General features: G+C 39.5%; 1 protein-coding gene across 1 annotated transcript in view; it reads left to right on the forward strand.

Moving 5' to 3' along the window:
- The window catches only part of LOC124615505 (anoctamin-8), a 191,267-nt gene that overhangs the window by 129,765 nt on the left and 43,216 nt on the right, over positions 1–18,286 (forward strand). The window contains exons 9-10 of the mRNA XM_047143460.1: positions 978–1,113; positions 14,528–14,583. Of these exons, the coding sequence (XP_046999416.1) occupies positions 978–1,113; positions 14,528–14,583 (192 nt within the window). The remainder of the gene's footprint in view (positions 1–977; positions 1,114–14,527; positions 14,584–18,286) is intronic.

The raw sequence follows: 18,286 nt of genomic DNA on the forward strand, positions 1-18,286 counted from the left end.
ACTATTATCATAAGCAACAGCATGTTGACATCCAGCGCGTTGTGGAAATTGAGAAGAACAGTAAGGTATCCGTCCTCATTGTGCAAGTCTTCGGGGAGCGTAATGGCACACTTGACTACATATAATATGTTGCGCCAACACTCATGATGGATACGGGCCTTGATAGTCTTGGCTGCCAGCAGTTCCCGTGCTATGGGCCAAAGGCAAATATCGCAATGTTGTGTTGTCTTAGCTATCACCAGATACTGTGGGAGCTGTACTAAGTCACAGCACTGGCTTGGCCCTCACTTGTCAATGCCAGATTGTAGAAATTTAAGTAAATGCCATAATCAGTAAAACATGTCACCTTCTCACCTCCTTTCTCAAATAATCCATTCAAAACCAGTTTTCTGTTATGTTCACGACACCTGATAGTGGGGATAGGGTGCAGTGTCATGTAAGAATGGAAGTGGCATTAGTCCAGCAAGGCTGTAGGCCAGAAGCAAATTCACAAGTGTTGTGAGGGCCAGTTGCAATGGCTGCAAAAATGTTGATTACTGTTACAGCATGACAACACTTTTGCATATCCAGAAACATTTATAGAAATACTGAAATTGTTTATATTACTAATGGATATTGCCTTTATCTTCCTTGACTATTTCGTGACCAAACCAAAGATTGGAATTATTATTACTCCACTAGTGCACACGTATCTGTAAAGTAGAAAAAGTTAACTTTCATGCAACATCTGGAAAGCCCTGGTTATTTGTCTGCAGTACATTTTTTTCAAAATATTCACATTATGTTAAATTAGTATATGAAATCTAATACTTAAGCAAACTAACTTTGGATGCTGAAATATAGTTGCATAGTAAGGTTCTTTAATTAAAACAAGCACATAGCGAAATAAGTCCCAATTACTTTTTATAAAGTTTTTCTCATCTGAATCAAATAGTTTGCATTGTGATGTAGTCTGAAGTAATTGCCAAAATTTTCAGGATTGGTGGGACCACTTCATAACAGACAGAGGCTATATGTTTTGTCTAAGCTACTTGCCCAAAATATTTCTTGCTGTTGTTATAACATTGTTGGATGAAGCTTACTATAAAGTAGCTTGTTGGCTGAATGACAAAGGTATGTAACTTTATTTTAATGGATAATTTTGTTTTGCTTCACTTGTGACACATGAATATTTTCTCGCAATAAACAGTGGAGGAAGAATAAAAACAAAAGCTAAAAGCTGCAGCAAACTCAGCATAATTAAGTAATGCTTGCAGAAGTGAAAGTTGGGCACTTATTCTTCCGTAGTATGCATTGCCTGTTCTCAAAATTTCTCGAAATTTTCCTTCTGGTCTTGGAGAACATTTCTATGTAAATACCAAAGATTTAGTTTCATGCATGTTTCTGTCATTAAAATGAAATAACTGTTAATGCCATTGTATGCATGAACAAGAGTACCAAAAGTGACACATCATAAGGACTCCATATTCATTCAGGTTTACAGACATATTTACAGATATAAGCAATATTTACTATTCAAAGTTATCATGTGCTCTAAATGTGTTGTGTACTTACTTTGATAAGCCTCTGTTGTATTGTTTTCCTCTTTATGTAATTTTTATTTGAAAAATGTGTACCATGCCATACAATACTCATAATTTAGAATACAAACAAACAATAAATCCAGTATAAAACATGGTGTTTCAAAAGTTAATATTTCATTATATTCCCAGGCACTGCTGCTAAAGACTAATTCATTTCCCAGCCTGTAACTTGGCTGGTTAGTGTAAATACAAAGTATGCCTTTCTCAAGAAACTAAACAGTGAGACTGTGCAACACTGACAAGACATTGTGAAGCAGAGCACCAAAAATCTTATGTGGTTGCAGCTTTTAGCTATGGATTATATGCCAGAGTATGTAGAATCCGTAAATTCAATATGTTGGTGGTGAGGTAATAGCATACCCTGGAAATGCTCAGGTTCACACAGAATTTGAACTTAGAGCAGCGGAGATATAATAGCATACCCTGGAAATGCTCAGGTTCACACAGAATTTGGACTTAGAGCAGCAGAGATAATGCCAACAAAAAGTAACAGAAGTTAGGATATGAAAGATATAATCTTAATAAATTCCACTGATATATCAAAATTTGTATATTTAAAAATGTAGTTTATTAAAAACAAAGATTCCATGACTTACCAAACGGGAAAGTGCTGGTAGATAGGCACAATTTAAAAAAACACACAAACACACACACAAAATTTCAAGCTTTTGCAACCCACGGTTGCTTCGTCAGGAAAGAGGGAAGGAGAGGGAAAGATGAAAGGATGTGGGTTTTAAGGGAGAGTGTAAGGAGTCATTCCAATCCCGGGAGCGGAAAGACTTACCTTAGGGGGAAAAAGGGACAGGTGTACACTGGCACACACTCACACATCCATCCACACATATACAGACACAAGCAGACATATTTAAAGGCCAATATGTCTGCTTGTATCTGTATATGTGTGGATGGATATATTTTTCCCATGTGGAATGTTTCTTTCTATTTTATTTAAAAATGTAGTTTAGATGGATAATCTGATTTGTAAGGTTCAATCACAGTATTTTCCGTATGAGATATATAAGTTCTCACACACGTGTGTGTGTGGGAGGGGGGGGGGGGGGCACCTGTATGTGTTTGGGCAGAGCAGCATGCCCTTGAGTGTGAGTGTGAATGTCTGTATTTGAACACTGAAATAGTGAAGTTGATAGAGATATGATGACATTCTCAATATTGATAAATTGCAAGAAGACAGAATAGATGGTCATTATTTACTTTCAGGAGGTAAAATTTCAATTGGTGCTGATAGAAACCTTAAAAGTAGAACAACTTTTCAGTCTTCTGGAACTTTCATTAGGGAGTAAGAATCGATTGGCTGTGGGAAGGTTGGTAAGGAGCGGTAGACCACTGACACATGGCATTTAGAGGAACCCATATGAGAATGTGAGTGACCAGTCCCTCCTTTTCAGTTTCCCTTAATAATCCCACTTTTATATTTTTAATTTACATTTAAGTTTAGGATTTTTATTGGCAGCACTCTAAACTTCCTCTTGAGCAGATAAGTACTGATCAACGATACTATCTCCGTGTAATTTAAGTTTTCTCAGTAGAATTTTCTTACAATATAACATGTGTATATTATGTAAGAAAAAGCTTATCGTTTGAGTTAGTACCTGCATTGCCGAATCATATGTCATATGAAACATATGATGCAATTAACAAATCACATTTCTTCTTGGACTTTTACAACCAACCCCCATGCAATTTAAAAAGCTAGGAAGACTTTGTCATTGCAGTAACTTAATAAAAATTTTCAGGTCTGGCAGCCTTGTCTTGACTATTGCCCCTGAACAAAAATCTTTTAACCCCAACTGCTTAAGGTAGTCCTTTTCAACCTTTTCATTTTGAGACATTTCACAGCAAACAGAATAGATATCATCCATACTAGATTTTCAATGCTAAAGAAATAAAAGTAATAATGTTTGAGAATTCTGTGTAACATGCAATGCCTTAAAGTGTAATTTGTATTGTAACCTTAAATATTTGAAGTCCATTGAAAAACCTCTGCAGACATGTCATTACTGCCATAAAATATTGCAACTGGTTGAATACAGCTCCTTGATATGTAAACTGTTTGTTTCTGCACAAAGCTACCTCTGTTTAATGTTTCTTAAAAATCTTTGTAATATTTGCACCTCTTAAACAATAATTTTGCTTTTTGCTCATTGTCATTCAGAATACTTTTTTCACTCTGATTTACAAGCACAGATTACACAAATGAATTTACAGTGTCTGCTATGTCTTAATGCTTATGTCACTTTCCTTTTGGTCCCCTATAACATCTATGCAGAGTATATTTTGTCTCTTATATAGAAGTGAATCTTAGATTCAGCTGAAACTGTTTAAACATTCCTAGTAACCCAAAAAGATAAGTCCCTTTAGATGAGTTCAGTACACAATTTAAGTGCCCTTTCTTTGTAGAGGAGTATGGCCCAAAAGACTTATTGTCCCTCGTCAGCATTATCATCTAAAGAGATGGCTTACACAATTTTGTTACCGAATATAAACTTCAAATTGTCTTTGTGTCATCCTTTAAAGTCAAACTTCCCTTGTTCATCACTTTTAAAATTTTCCTTTATTGTGTTCTTTTTTTGATGTCTTTTAATTCTCTCTCTCTCTCTCTCTCTCTCTCTCTTTCACACACACACACACACACACACACACCCTCTCACCCCCCCCTTTCCCCCCAAATTATTTAATTCTCTCTCTCTCTCTCTCTCTCTCTCTCTCTCTCTCTCTCTCTCTCTCACACACACACACACACACACACACACACACACACAAAAACCTCTCACCCCCCCTTTCCGCCCAAATTATTTAATGTCAATTTGGGTGTAGCACAAAGTGCTTGCATGAAAATGTGTGTTCAATTACAGACAAAGAATACATTGCTGATAAAATCTTTCTTTTGAAAAAGCAGTAGTACAAAGAGAGAAGCGTTAATTAATTAAGTTACTTTTAATATGAATAATATGAAAACCACACAATTAGCCTAAGTGACGGTATGTCCCAAAAAACTGTAACATACATTTTAGGGTCAAAGAAGGGTGGAATGTAGGATGACTTCCAGTGTGGATTTAGGTTCAGGTAGACACAGCTGTCACCAAGAACAAACTGCTGATGGAATTTACAGCAAAGTTGTCATCACTCGGGTAACCAGCTCTTGGGTCCCAGATAGTGTTTACCCATTGTAATATTTCGAAATATCAGCTACTGCATTGTGTGAACATGTAATACTTTGTTTCCTCGAAAATTTCTGCATAGAAACCAATGAAAACAGTTTGGTGTAAAATTTCAACTGTTATAGAGGCTTAAGGATTTTATGAATTCATCAGTAGTACTAAAAGTAATATTATCAGTGAGTAACACAGGTAGAAATGAGCAAGAAATAATTAACTTTTTCCACATTCCATTGCTCCTACACATCAGTCACTAGTGACTAAGATTTGCTTCATCTATATCTACATCTACATGGATACTCTTCAGATCACACTTAAGTGCTTGGCAGAGGGTTCATCGAACCACCTTAACAATAATTCTCATTCCACTCTCAAACAGCAGGTAAAGAAGAATAAAAACGAATACCTATACATTTCTGTACAGGCTCTGTTTTCATTTTGTGATGATGATCATTTCTCACAATGTAGGTCAGTGCCAACAAAACATTTTTGCATTTGGAGGAGAAAGTTGGAGATTGGAATTCCATGAGAAGATCCCAGTGCAACGAGAAATGCGTTTGTTTTAATGATGTCCACCCCACACTTTGATTTGCCTTCCCCACAACATTTTCTATTTGTTCTTTCCATTTTAAGTTGTTTGTAATTGTAATTCCCAGGTATTTGTTGAATTTATGGCATTCAGATTTGATTGATTAATCATGTAACTGAAGTGTGACTCCTTTTAGCGCTCATGTGCACGACATTAAGCTTTCCATTATTTAGGGTCAATTGCCAATTTTCACACCGCACAGATACATTTTCTAAATTGTTTTGCAGTTGGTTTTGATCTTCTGATAACTTTACCAGATGATAAACAACATCATAATCTGCAAACAACCTAAGACATATGCTCAGATTGCCTCCTGAATCATTTATTATGTAAGGTATAGCAGAGGGCCTATAACAGTACCTTGGAGAATGCCAGAAATCGCTTGGTTTACTCAACGACTTTCCATCAGTTACTACAGTCTGTGACTTCTCTGACAGGAAATTATGAATCCAGTCACATATGAGGGTTAGAACTTAGCTAGTGGCAACCATTTATTCACAAATGATACAAAAGAGTTACATGTTTGTACCTGTTAGTTTCCTTCAAAGTAGTCACCAGCATTGTGTAAAACCCGTTGCCAGTGATGAGGAAGTTGTTGTATACCATTAGCAGAGTCTGTTCTGTTGATGGTGTGAATGGAGCAGTCTACTGCCTGTCGAATCTCTGGAACAGTTCTGAAATGAATGCCACGAAGTGCTTCCTTCATCTTCGGAATGAAATCAAAGTCACAAAGACTTAAGTCTGGGGAGTATGGTGAATGGTAAAGTAATTCCCAGTTCCATCGACTGAACAGAGCAGCCACAGCTTGCGTTGTATGCGCCCATGCATTGTCCTGCAAAATGATGGGTGGGTTGCGCAGAAAGTGTCGCCACTTCTTTCACAAAGCTGGTCACAGGTGATGCTCCAAAAGTGAACAGTAATACTGTGCATTGACAGTCTGCTTTGGAGATACGTAATGCATTAGGATAACACCATCACAGTCGTACACAAGAATCACCATAACTTTAGACCACCCCATTCGCACCATCAACAGAACAGGCTCTGCTAACGGTATACTATGCCTTCCACATGGCTAGCAACAGGTTCTATGCAACGCTGGTGACTACTCTGAAGGACAGTAGCAGGTGCAAACATGCAACTCTTTTGTATCGGTTGTGAATAAATAGTTGCTTCTATTTAAGTTCCAACCCTCGTAAATGAGCCCATATTCCATAAGCACGCAATTTGATTGCAAACTGCTTGTGAGGTACAGTGTCAGAAGCTGTCTATAAATAGGGAATCAATCTGAAATCCCTTGTCAATACAACTCAATACTTTGTGTGAGTAAAGAGTTAGTTGTGTTTCACGAGAACAGTGTTTTCTGAATCCATGTTGACTGTGTGTCAATAGACTTCTCTTCGAGGTAATTCACAATGTTCGAATGCAATATATGTTCCAAATTTCTGCAGTGTATTGATGTTAATGATATGGGTCAGTAATTTAGTGGATTACTCATACTGCCTTTCTTGAGTATTGGTGCGATCTGTACAGCTTTTTAGTGTTTGGGTACGGATCTTCTGTTGAGCAAGTGGTTGTATATGATTGATAAGTATAGGGTTACTGCATCAGCACACTCTGAAAGGAACATAATTGGTATATAGTCTGTACTGGAAGACTTGCTTTTATTAAGTGATTTAAGTTGCTTCACTACTCTGAGGATATTTACTTCGTCGTCTTTGGTGAAGGAATTTCAGAAGGCCGTATTTAGTAACTATGCTTTAGCAACATTGTCATAGATAGTATTTCCATTGATATTGCAGAGAGAAGGCATGGATTGTGTCTTGCCGCTAACATACTTTACATATGATCAGAATCTCTTTGGATTTTCTGACAGGTTTCAACACAAAGTTTCATTGTGGAAACTATTATAAGCATTTCGTATTGAAGTCAGTGCTAAATTTCAAGCGTTTGTAAAAGATCGCCAATCTTGGGGATTTTGCATTTGTTTAAATTTGGCGTGCTCTTTTTTTTTGTTTCTGCAACAGTGTTCTGACCTGTTTTGTGTACCAAAGGGGATCAGCTCTATTGTCTGTTAATTTATTTGGTATAAATCTCTCAATTGCTGTTGATACTATTTCTGTGAATTCAAGCCACATCTGGTCTACTCTTACATCATTAATTTGGAAGAAGTGGAGATTGTCTCTCAGGAAGGCATAAAGCTTTTTATCTGCTTTTTTCGATAGATATATTTTGTGCTTATTTTTGAAGGATCTGCGGGTTACAGTATTCAATCTCGCTATTACCGTCCTGTGTTCACTAATCCAGGTATCCATTTTGATATTCATTATTAGGTCAGAATTATTTGTTGCTAAGTGGTCAAGTGTGTTTTCACAACCGTTTACTTTTTGCAAGGTCAGAATTATTTGTTGCTAAGTGGTCAAGTGTGTTTTCACAACCGTTTACTTTTTGCGTGGGCTCATGAACTAACTGCTTGAAATAATTTTCAGAGAATGCATTTAGCACAATTTCCGATGATGTTTTATGCTTAAACATGTATTTTCACCAACATATGGAGGATAAATTGAAGTCACCACCAACTATAATTGTGTGAGGTGGGTACATTTTTGAAATTAGGCTCAAGTTTTCTTTGAACCTTTGAGCAATTGTCATCTGAGTTGAGAGATCAGTAAAAGGATACAATTATTATTTTATTCCGGTTGCCAAGAATGACCTCTACCCATACTAATCCACAGGAACTATCCACTTCTGTTTCGCTACAAGATAAACTTCTAACAGCAACAGACACACCACCACCAACTGTGTTTAGCCTATCTTTTCTTAACACTGTTAGGTCCTTCGCAAACATTTCGGCTGAATTTACCTCTGGCTTCAGTCAGCTTTCAGTGCCTGTAACAATTTGAGCATCAGTGCTTTCTGTTAGCACTTGGAGCTTTGGTATGTTCCCATCACTGCTACAACAGTTTACGACTCTAAGGTTTCTAGATCTACATTCTTCCTGTGTTCAGTGTGCACCCTTTGAGACTGAAGCTGTTTCTGTGTTTCCCCGAGACCCTCTAACCTAAAACACAATCTAGTCTATACCACACAGCCCCTGCTACCTATGTAGCCACCTCCCGCATGTAATGGACTTTTGGCCTATTTAGCGGAACCCGAAACCCCACCACCCTATAGCGCAAGTCGAGGAATCTGCAGCCTACATGGTTGCAGAACCATCTAGCCTCTGATTCAAACCTTCCACTCAGCTTTGTACCAGATGTCCACAATGGTCCTCTTGACTATGCTGCAAACAGTGAACACTGCTTTCATGTCACAAGCAGGACTGGCAGTCCTTACCACTTCTGACAGTGCTTGAAACCAGAGAGAATCTCATCTGACATGAGCCACCAACTGCAGTTAGTGGCATCTTGTGCTCTTCATGGCATCCGGCAGGACCTGTTGCTCGTTGGGAATGACTCCACCTGATATGCACATGGAGTGCCCATTGGCTTTCTGCCCCTCCTAGCAGCCATGTCCCTAAAGGGCCCCATAACACGCCTAACATTGGAGCTCCCAATTACCAATAATCCTACCCTCTGTGATTGCTCGGTTCTTGCAGGTGGAGAGATTTCCTCTGAAACAGGAAAAGCGACTCCATCTGGCTGAGGGATAGTGTCAGCCACAGACAGCACCTGGAACCTGTTTGTTAGACTAATTGGGGAGGCCTTATATTTGTCCCCTGGTAAGTCTTTCGCCACCTGCCCTGCCCCAAGGTGACTTCCCACTCGACCACTGGTGAGGGGTGAATGTCAGTACGGGAAGTAACTGGGCTGGTCATTGGTGCAGACTGATTGGAGGACTAGTGGATTGTGATGGACCAGTCCCCACAGCCATCCCACAACAGTGATGCCCATCCACTGCAATCTTGAGCTATGTAACAGAAGCCATCACAGCCTGAAGCTGACAGCGAAGTGTCACGTACTTGACTCGCATCTGCACACAGCAATCACAGTCCCTATCCATACTAAAGACTGTGAAGAATTGCACTACATGGACAAACGAATGACTATTGACAGGCACTATGGAACTCTGCTGTAAACACTGACGAAAACGCAAGAACTGTGTCTAATAAATTACATCAACACATAGGTTCAAAAACCAAACTACCAGAGCACTCAGGGGAGACAAAGTAATTTAGTACTGATTAAGAATTTGTAATATGTCACAAGATAGGTTTACTTTCCAACACAAATGAAAATGCGAGAATTGTGTCTATTAAATATTAAATCAACACACAGAAATTCAAGAAGATGAACTACCAAAGCACATGGTTAGGAACTCGTAAAGTGTCACAAAATCAGTTATTTCCCTGTTGCTGCATATATCTCAGCCAGCTGCTCCTGCCTGACTGGCTGACTAATGCAAACAAGCAGTCACTAGCTTTCAAAACAAATGAACAAATGACTATATACACACACTACAGAACACTGAAAAAAATGCAAGAACTGTGTCTAAGTATAATCTTATTGTATTGGGTATCCACTCAACTTAACTAATTTGGTACCTGACTAATATCTACATTATCTTGCAACTAGAAATGGGTTGAAATGGTAGCATTTCATAAATCCGTATTATGTGGCAACTAAACACACTTCCTGAGAATGGTTTTTCATCGTTATGAAAGGGTAGGCGCAGGTAGTGTATGCTACCCGCCACATGGTTGTGGTACACAGGTTCTGTGCATGCATGCAGTGGATGGCCACCTCTACTCGCATATCAGCTGTTTGCCCATCTGTGCCTGTGCTACCCTGGCTGCCCACTGTTAGGAAAACAACCTGAAATGGCCTACTAAAGCTGATGCATTGAGCAGTCATTAGCCACATAAGCAAGATTGTCTGAAAGCTTAGAAAAGGTTTGTTTCCTCTGTCTGAAGTAATTCACACACACACACACACACACACACACACACACACACACGGTTACATTGTACCTGGCTTGTAGTTCAAATATTAGGCTTATTAGCTATTCTCAGAATTTTTTATCTCAGTATCATGTTCCTTGTTAAAGTTTGTAAAGATTTGGGAATGTTGTGATATTATTCCTTGAGTCAAGATTTTCATAGCTTTGTAGATGTCTTGTTCAAGTCATGCTCTTTTCCATCGCCGTATCAGATGACGTAAAAAAGGAAATGTCGTGTGGCTAGGGCCTCCCGTCGGGTAGACCGTTCGCCTGGTGCAGGTCTTTCGATTTGACGCCACTTCGGTGACCTGTGCGTCGAAGATGACTTGATACTGTGCCACTGAAGGAAAGATGCATCTTTCTAATGCAAACTTGCCATAATATTAAACTGTGACCGTTCTTGCCACAAGCAGATGCATTATCTGGTGTGATGATTACTAGATCATAGATGTAGGCTTCTTTTTCACCAAAGTATATTTATCAAATCATTCTACATGATAATTTCATCATTTCTTTGTTTATTGTAATGTTACTGTGTACAACAAATGTATTGTCATTGAGAAAAGTATCACTTAATGGACTTTACCGATTTTTTTCAATTTCCGTCTGTTGGTATACTTTGCTTAGTGCATCTGCTGTTCCTTCAGGAATGATGAATTTTCAATTCACTGGAATGAAAATTTAGATTAAAGAATACAGTGTAAGTCAATAAGGTATAAAAAAATTTGTATACTCCATTTGACTGCAAAAAATGAATACTATTTAACTGTAACGTTGGAAAATCCATGAGGCCATTCACAGACAATAATGTTGTCTATTGGGAGGTTGCAGAGACAGAAGATAGTAGAGAAATACGGGAAGACGTGCAGACAGTCAACGATTGGTTCAGTGTCTGGTATATGTCCTGCAACAAGTCTCTACTTTCATATGTTAATTTCAAGTGAGCAACAGTTGCTTCCTCAGTAGCAAAATCATCTTGTGAAATGTTCGATGCCATCAAATGCAGCCTTGATTCAAGAATTGCTTTCCAACACAAAAATACGCGTAGCAACCAATAATGGTATACTGTGGCTGTACACTGTGTAGTATTTACACAGCAGATCCACACAGAGCAGTTATGCAGCATTTTTTATTCAATGATGATTTGTAGATTACCTTCCCAAAAGTATGCAGACAATCTTGACTGCATGTCATTATTGTTATAATAAGAAAAAAAATAATTATTTGGTTGATATACTATACATAAGAGTTGCATTACAGATTCAGCTGCCATACTGAGCATTCTCGTTTGCTTTGTGTAACTGTTCCTCATAGAATTGCATGAAATTGGGAAAAAAGGAGTAAGAAATGAGATGTATGTTGTCTTGAATTTCATTATAATGTGCACCCTAGAGTATTTATGTAATACAGTTAAGAGATTCCTTGGACATGAAAGGCTCATTCCAACTTGAAAGTTTTATTTGTAAATTTACATAGTGTCTATACAGTGACACATGAATGTTTCATCATTTGTGTTTGAAATGTAGTATCAGATTCTTGTTTGTCTTTGTATCATATTTGTTTACATCAATTTAGCCATTTATGTTTGCTGCAACAACATGTAATTCAATTTTATAATTTCTAACAACAGCTAGAAATTTAAAAAAAGACTTATCACTTTTACCAGATAATTTTATACTCAATATATTTTCTTGTGCTTTCTGACATTAAGAAGTTTCTCGTGTGCTATCACCCTAATATTGTCATCAGATAATTCAGTCCAATTTTTCAATCACATATAACTCCTCCTCCGTACATGCACCCACCCTCACCTATTGAACCCTATCACAAGCACTTTCAGTGTGCTTTAATTTGTGACAGCAACCATGAGACATGCTACAACTAATGTGTGTCTTTTTATGTGAGAATGGCAACTAGCCAGCAATCAACTCTCGTGAACGCGACTAGCCACAAACAATTGGTTACTGAATGTAAAGTTGGTAGTGTAATGAGGTTTGGCAACTGGTACAGCTATACATCTCTTGAATTCTCTCCTCCCACCCCCCCTTCTTCACCCACTGCAATTGTTCCGCTAAACTGCATTGACAGAAACTGTCACTTCCAAACATCCACTATCCTCTCAGTCCACATGACCAAAACATCTATGAGGGTCACTCCAAAAGAAATGCACACTATTTTTGTAAAAATACAGTTTTCATTCTGCTGGTGTGAAAGTTTTAGTGTGTAGATACATCCTTGCCGCTTGTCATCAAGATGGCTGCTACACTTGACGTTCGTCAGAAGCAATGAGCTGTCATAGAATTCCTGTGCTGTGGAAATGAGACAGTGTGAAACATCCACAAGAGGTTGAAAAAGGTGTATGGAGATGCTGCTGTTCGATTGCAGTACAGTTAGTCGGTGGGCAAGCAGGTTACATGACGAAAGTGGGCACGGCAATATTGAGAATTGTCCTCGCAGCAGCAGGCCTCGTACTGCACACACTTCAGACAATGTGCAGAGAGTTAACGAATTGGTGGCTGCTGACAGACGCATCACAGGAACGAATTGTCTTGCTACATTGGGATAGGAGAAGGAAGTGTTTGCAGAATACTGAAAGTGTTGGCATTAAAAAAGGTTTGTGCCAGGTGGGTTCGCAGGATGTAGACAGTGGCACACAAAGAAACAAGAAAAATGGTATGCAGCGAACGTTTGGAACAGTACAAGAATGGTGGAGATGAATTTCTTGGAAGAATTGTGACAGGTGATGAAACATGGCTCCATCATTTTTCACCAGAGACAAAGAGGCAATCAATGGAGTGGCATCATGCAAATTCACCCAAGAAAAAAAATTCAAAACCACACCTTCTGCTGGAATGGTTATGGCTACAGTGTTTTTCGATTCTGAAGGATTCTTGCTTGTGGACATCATGCCAAGTGGAACCACCATAAATTCCGATGCATATGCGACGACACTGAAGAAACTTCAAGCTCGACTGAGTCGTGTTTGACCACATCGGCAAAAGCAGGATGTTTTGCTGTTGCACGACAATGCTCAGCCACATGTCAGTCAAATAACCATGGAAGCAATCACAAAACTCAGATGGACAACACTGAAACACCCGCCTTACAGTCCTGACCTGGCTCCTATCATCTCTTTGGGGAACTGAAAGACTCTCTTCGTGGAACAAGGTTTGAAGATGATGACTCCCTTGTGCATGCTGCCAAACAGTGAGTCCAACAGGTTTGTCCAGAATTTTACAGTTTGGGTATACAGGCACTGGTTCCAAGATGGTGTAAGGCAGTTGAGAGGGATGGAAATCATGTGGAGAAATGAAAATATTGTTCCTAAAGGATGTATCTACACACTGTAAAAATTTCAAACATGTAGAATAAAAGATGGATTTAAAAAAAATAGTGTGCATTTCTTATGGAGTGACCTTCGTACTACTCCATAACCTCAGTCATATCCTTATCATGCCCTTATTCTTTTAACATTCTCCTGTCCACAAATTTTTCTCTCTTCCTCAATAAAGCTGTTCCAACTTAGTGACCATGCTATTGTAAGCACCAGCAGTTAGTCCTCTGTTAGGGTGGCATTGATTGGGATTTTTTTTTATTATTATTATTACTGCGTAAGTGCCACATTCAAATCTTATGTATTATTATTTCATCCAACTCATAGTGTCCTTTTGTCAAGACCATCATTGAAACTTGAATGTCAGTGATGCTCTTGAAAACTGACTAGGTACAGAATCAAATAACACTGTATAAGATTTCAGAGTGGCACTAGCCCAGTAGTAAGTACACCACACTGATGAGGACCTTGTGCAATAGTTGTTGAAACTTATTCCATCATCTTTCAGGTTTTCATGGGGGGGGGGGGGGGGGGGGGGGGGATGGAGTTTGTCTTATAATGACGAAAGATGAAGGCTTTTGTGTTCTTTAAGTTTATGTGTATGCCACCCATAATTCATCTGAAGCTGAGCTTTGCCTGTCCTCAGCTTTTCTCTATTATTCCTCTAATTTTACTTAGTCATCCGATGTGGAAGATCATTCTGCAGTGGTTAATAATTTTAAAGCAGTGCTCATGACTCACATGGCATCATTGATCACTCAAAACTCTTTCTGATTACTTTTGGTGAGATAATGTGTAGGCATATTATTAATGTTCATTATGAAAGAATTCTGATATAAACAGTTCTTGCCTGTAAAGCCTTATTTCATATGACCATAATATTAAGTCAGTCTTTCTTCTTTTTGACCAGAAAACTACAGGCTTGATACGAAGTATGAAAATCATCTAATCGTCAAAGTAGCATTGGTTTGTATTAAAACGGCTAGTTTGTTCTGCTTGTGTACATTATGCATTTTTTTTCATTATCAAGTGCTTCTTTGTATTTGTTGTAATAAATTTGCAATCTGTATTGCAGAGACAGTTGTAGAGTTGTCAGCTGTTTGATGCTTGTCATTTATCACTTTGCAATGTTTACAGTATTGTTGCTATTGATGTTATTTCAGCAGACTGTATTTTGTTGCAGCAACATCCAAAGCAAATTGAGTTGTGAATTATTCAGTTTATTCTGCATGATTCTCATAAAATGTGAAATTGAGTGTATAATTTAGTAAATGTTAGGCTCAGGAAGGATTATACAAAATATTTGTGATTTTGATATTGTGTGTGGAAGAAAATATTCGCATCTTCCTCAGTTCAGTTTCATTTTGCTTGATAATGTTTGTTAGTCAAGCTGTTCTCAAAGTGCTTGACAAATACTTTATCTCCTGAAATATCAGATGCGGATAATGAAAAATTGTTGGTGCATTTCACTCACACCTATAAATTCAAAAATGGGTGGCTTATCACGATAATGAGAAGGCTTACCGGATAGCAACAGTAAGAGTACTCGCAAAAGAAGTACTCCAACGTAAACGACTAAAACCAAATTAAATATTGTTTTAAAACATGAAGGTACTACCAAGGTGATTCCCCACTTCTTAGAACTGCCACAGCAACTCCCCTGAAAGCATTATTGAATTTAAATGAACTATATTGATTAAAATTATTGTACACCGCAAAATCATTTAATTTAGTAAATAAATTTCAAATTGTATAAACTTTGCAAAAAAGTGAAAATGAAATAAAATGTATATTTTATTGTTTATGGCTGACTGTACATTGTTTTTAATACACTCCTGGAAATGGAAAAAAGAACACATTGACACCGGTGTGTCAGACCCACCATACTTGCTCCGGACACTGCGAGAGGGCTGTACAAGCAATGATCACACGCACGGCACAGCGGACACACCAGGAACCGCAGTGTTGGCCGTCGAATGGCGCTAGCTGCGCAGCATTTGTGCACCGCCGCCGTCAGTGTCAGCCAGTTTGCCGTGGCGTACGGAGCTCCATCGCAGTCTTTAACACTGGTAGCATGCCGCGACAGCGTGGACGTGAACCATATGTGCAGTTGACGGACTTTGAGCGAGGGCGTATAGTGGGCATGCGGGAGGCCGGGTGGACGTACCACCGAATTGCTCAACACGTGGGGCGTGAGGTCTCCACAGTACATCGATGTTGTCGCCAGTGGTCGGCGGAAGGTGCACGTGCCCGTCGACCTGGGACCGGACCGCAGCGACGCACAGATGCACGCCAAGACCGTAGGATCCTACGCAGTGCCGTAGGGGACCGCACCACCACTTCCCAGCAAATTAGGGACACTGTTGCTCCTGGGGTATCGGCGAGGACCATTCTCAACCGTCTCTATGAAGCTGGGCTACGATCCCGCACACCGTTAGGCCGTCTTCAGCTCATGCCCCAACATCGTGCAGCCCGCCTCCAGTGGTGTCGCGACAGGCGTGAATGGAGGGACGAATGGAGACGTGTCGTCTTCAGCGATGAGAGTCGCTTCTGCCTTGGTGCCAATGATGATCGTATGCGTGTTTGGCGCCGTGCAGGTGAGCGCCACAATCAGGACTGCATACGACCGAGGCACACAGGGCCAACACCCGGCATCATGGTGTGGGGAGTGATCTCCTACACTGGCCGTACACCACTGGTGATCGTCGAGGGGGCACTGAATAGTGCACGGTACATCCAAACCGTCATCGAACCCATCGCTCTACCATTCCTAGACCGGCAAGGGAACTTGCTGTTCCAACAGGACAATGCACGTCCGCATGTATCCCGTGCCACCCAACGTGCTCTAGAAGGTGTAAGTCAACTACCCTGGCCAGCAAGATCTCCGGATCTGTCCCCCATTGAGCATGTTTGGGACTGGATGAAGCGTCGTCTCACGCGGTCTGCACGTCCAGCACGAACGCTGGTCCAACTGAGGCGCCAGGTGGACATGGCATGGCAAGCCGTTCCACAGGACTACATCCAGCATCTCTACGATTGTCTCCATGGGAGAATAGCAGCCTGCATTGCTGCGAAAGGTGGATATACACTGTACTAGTACCGACATTGTGGATGCTCTGTTGCCCGTGTCTATGTGCCTGTGGTTCTGTCAGTGTGATCATGTGATGTATCTGACCCCAGGAATGTGTCAATAAAGTTTCCCCTTCCTGGGACAATGAATTCACGGTGTTCTTATTTCAATTTCCAGGAGTGTATGATGTGATAAAGAACAAATTTTATTTACTCCTCACTGTTAATTATAAATAAAAGAAAAATTTACAATTAATAGTTGAGAAAACATCCATTTTCAAGGGATGTGTTTCATTATAATTTTACTTTTCATTTCCTTGTTTTGATAAAAGCAAAACTCATTAATTATGCCAAAGATGTAAACTTTAGCAGCTCCTGTTATATTGATATGGTAACTAAATGTGACCATAGTTTTTTATCATTTTTAATTTCCCGAAAGTACACTCCCAAGGTGTCACAGTCACTGGCATTGTCATCAATATCCTCAAAGTTATTTATATGTTTACCCAAACATCTCTTACACCCACCTTCAAAAATCTTCAAAGTAGAAAAATGGGAAGCCACATCTGTGCTGTTAGTCAGCACATTGACATGCAGTTTAATAATTCAGTGATAGTGATACATCAGATATGTTGTGACCAAATAAGGAGATGATTTCTATAGTGTTGGTATTTGGGAACTTGGCTTGTAAAATTAAACAGAAACAATAGTTCATTTTGAAAGTAAAAGTCTGGAAACAATTAACATGTTGACTGCATTATGCTTAGTTCTGGATGTTTCACTGCCAGACCAGGCTAGGCACTTGTTAGGTGTGAGACTCTGCTTTGGCTGCTGGCAATCTCATGGCAGTCAATGTGTTAACAGCTAATGTTCATTGAAACACTCCATTCACTAACCAGATTGATGTGTAATGAATAATGCAAATGAATGGCGACAGCACAGTGATGGAGAAAAACAGAGCATCTTCATGTTACAACAGACACGTTAATCAAGACAATGTGTTGTTTTCTGGCTGGGCAGTCATGTAGACTTGCCTAAAACCCACCAGCAAGGCAAAGTGGACTTAATATACTTTGTTCATCATAAGCTGGACATGGTGTCAGTATGTATGTGTGTGTATGTTGTTAAGTAATGGGATTCTCCTTTGATAAATGAACTATATGGAACTGTATACAAGATGTGAGGCAAAATAGTAACACACTAAGTGCACTGTTGTCACTCAAACTACGAGGAGCGTTCAATAAGTAATGCAAAACATTTCTTTTTCTCAGCCAATTTCAGTTGAGAAAAATGTAGAATTTGTTGTGGGACATCGTGAAATAGTCCCACTTCAGCCTCAACAGTCTGCTAAAGTTCTGATACATGGTGGTGATATTAGGTATGTATCTGTAACAGAGGAGATAAATAGCAGACTAGCACTAGCAAAAATGGCATTCCTGACCCAAGAGAAGTAAGCTGATACCAAACATAGACCTTAATTTGATGAAGCAATTTACCAGCCCTGGTGGCCATGCGGTTCTACACGCTTCAGTCGGAACTGCGCGACTGCTACTGTCGCAGGTTCAAATCCTGCCTCGGGCATGGATATGTGTGATGTCCT

Source organism: Schistocerca americana, chromosome 5 (genome assembly GCF_021461395.2).
Source record: "Schistocerca americana isolate TAMUIC-IGC-003095 chromosome 5, iqSchAmer2.1, whole genome shotgun sequence".
Lineage (NCBI taxonomy): Eukaryota > Metazoa > Arthropoda > Insecta > Orthoptera > Acrididae > Schistocerca > Schistocerca americana.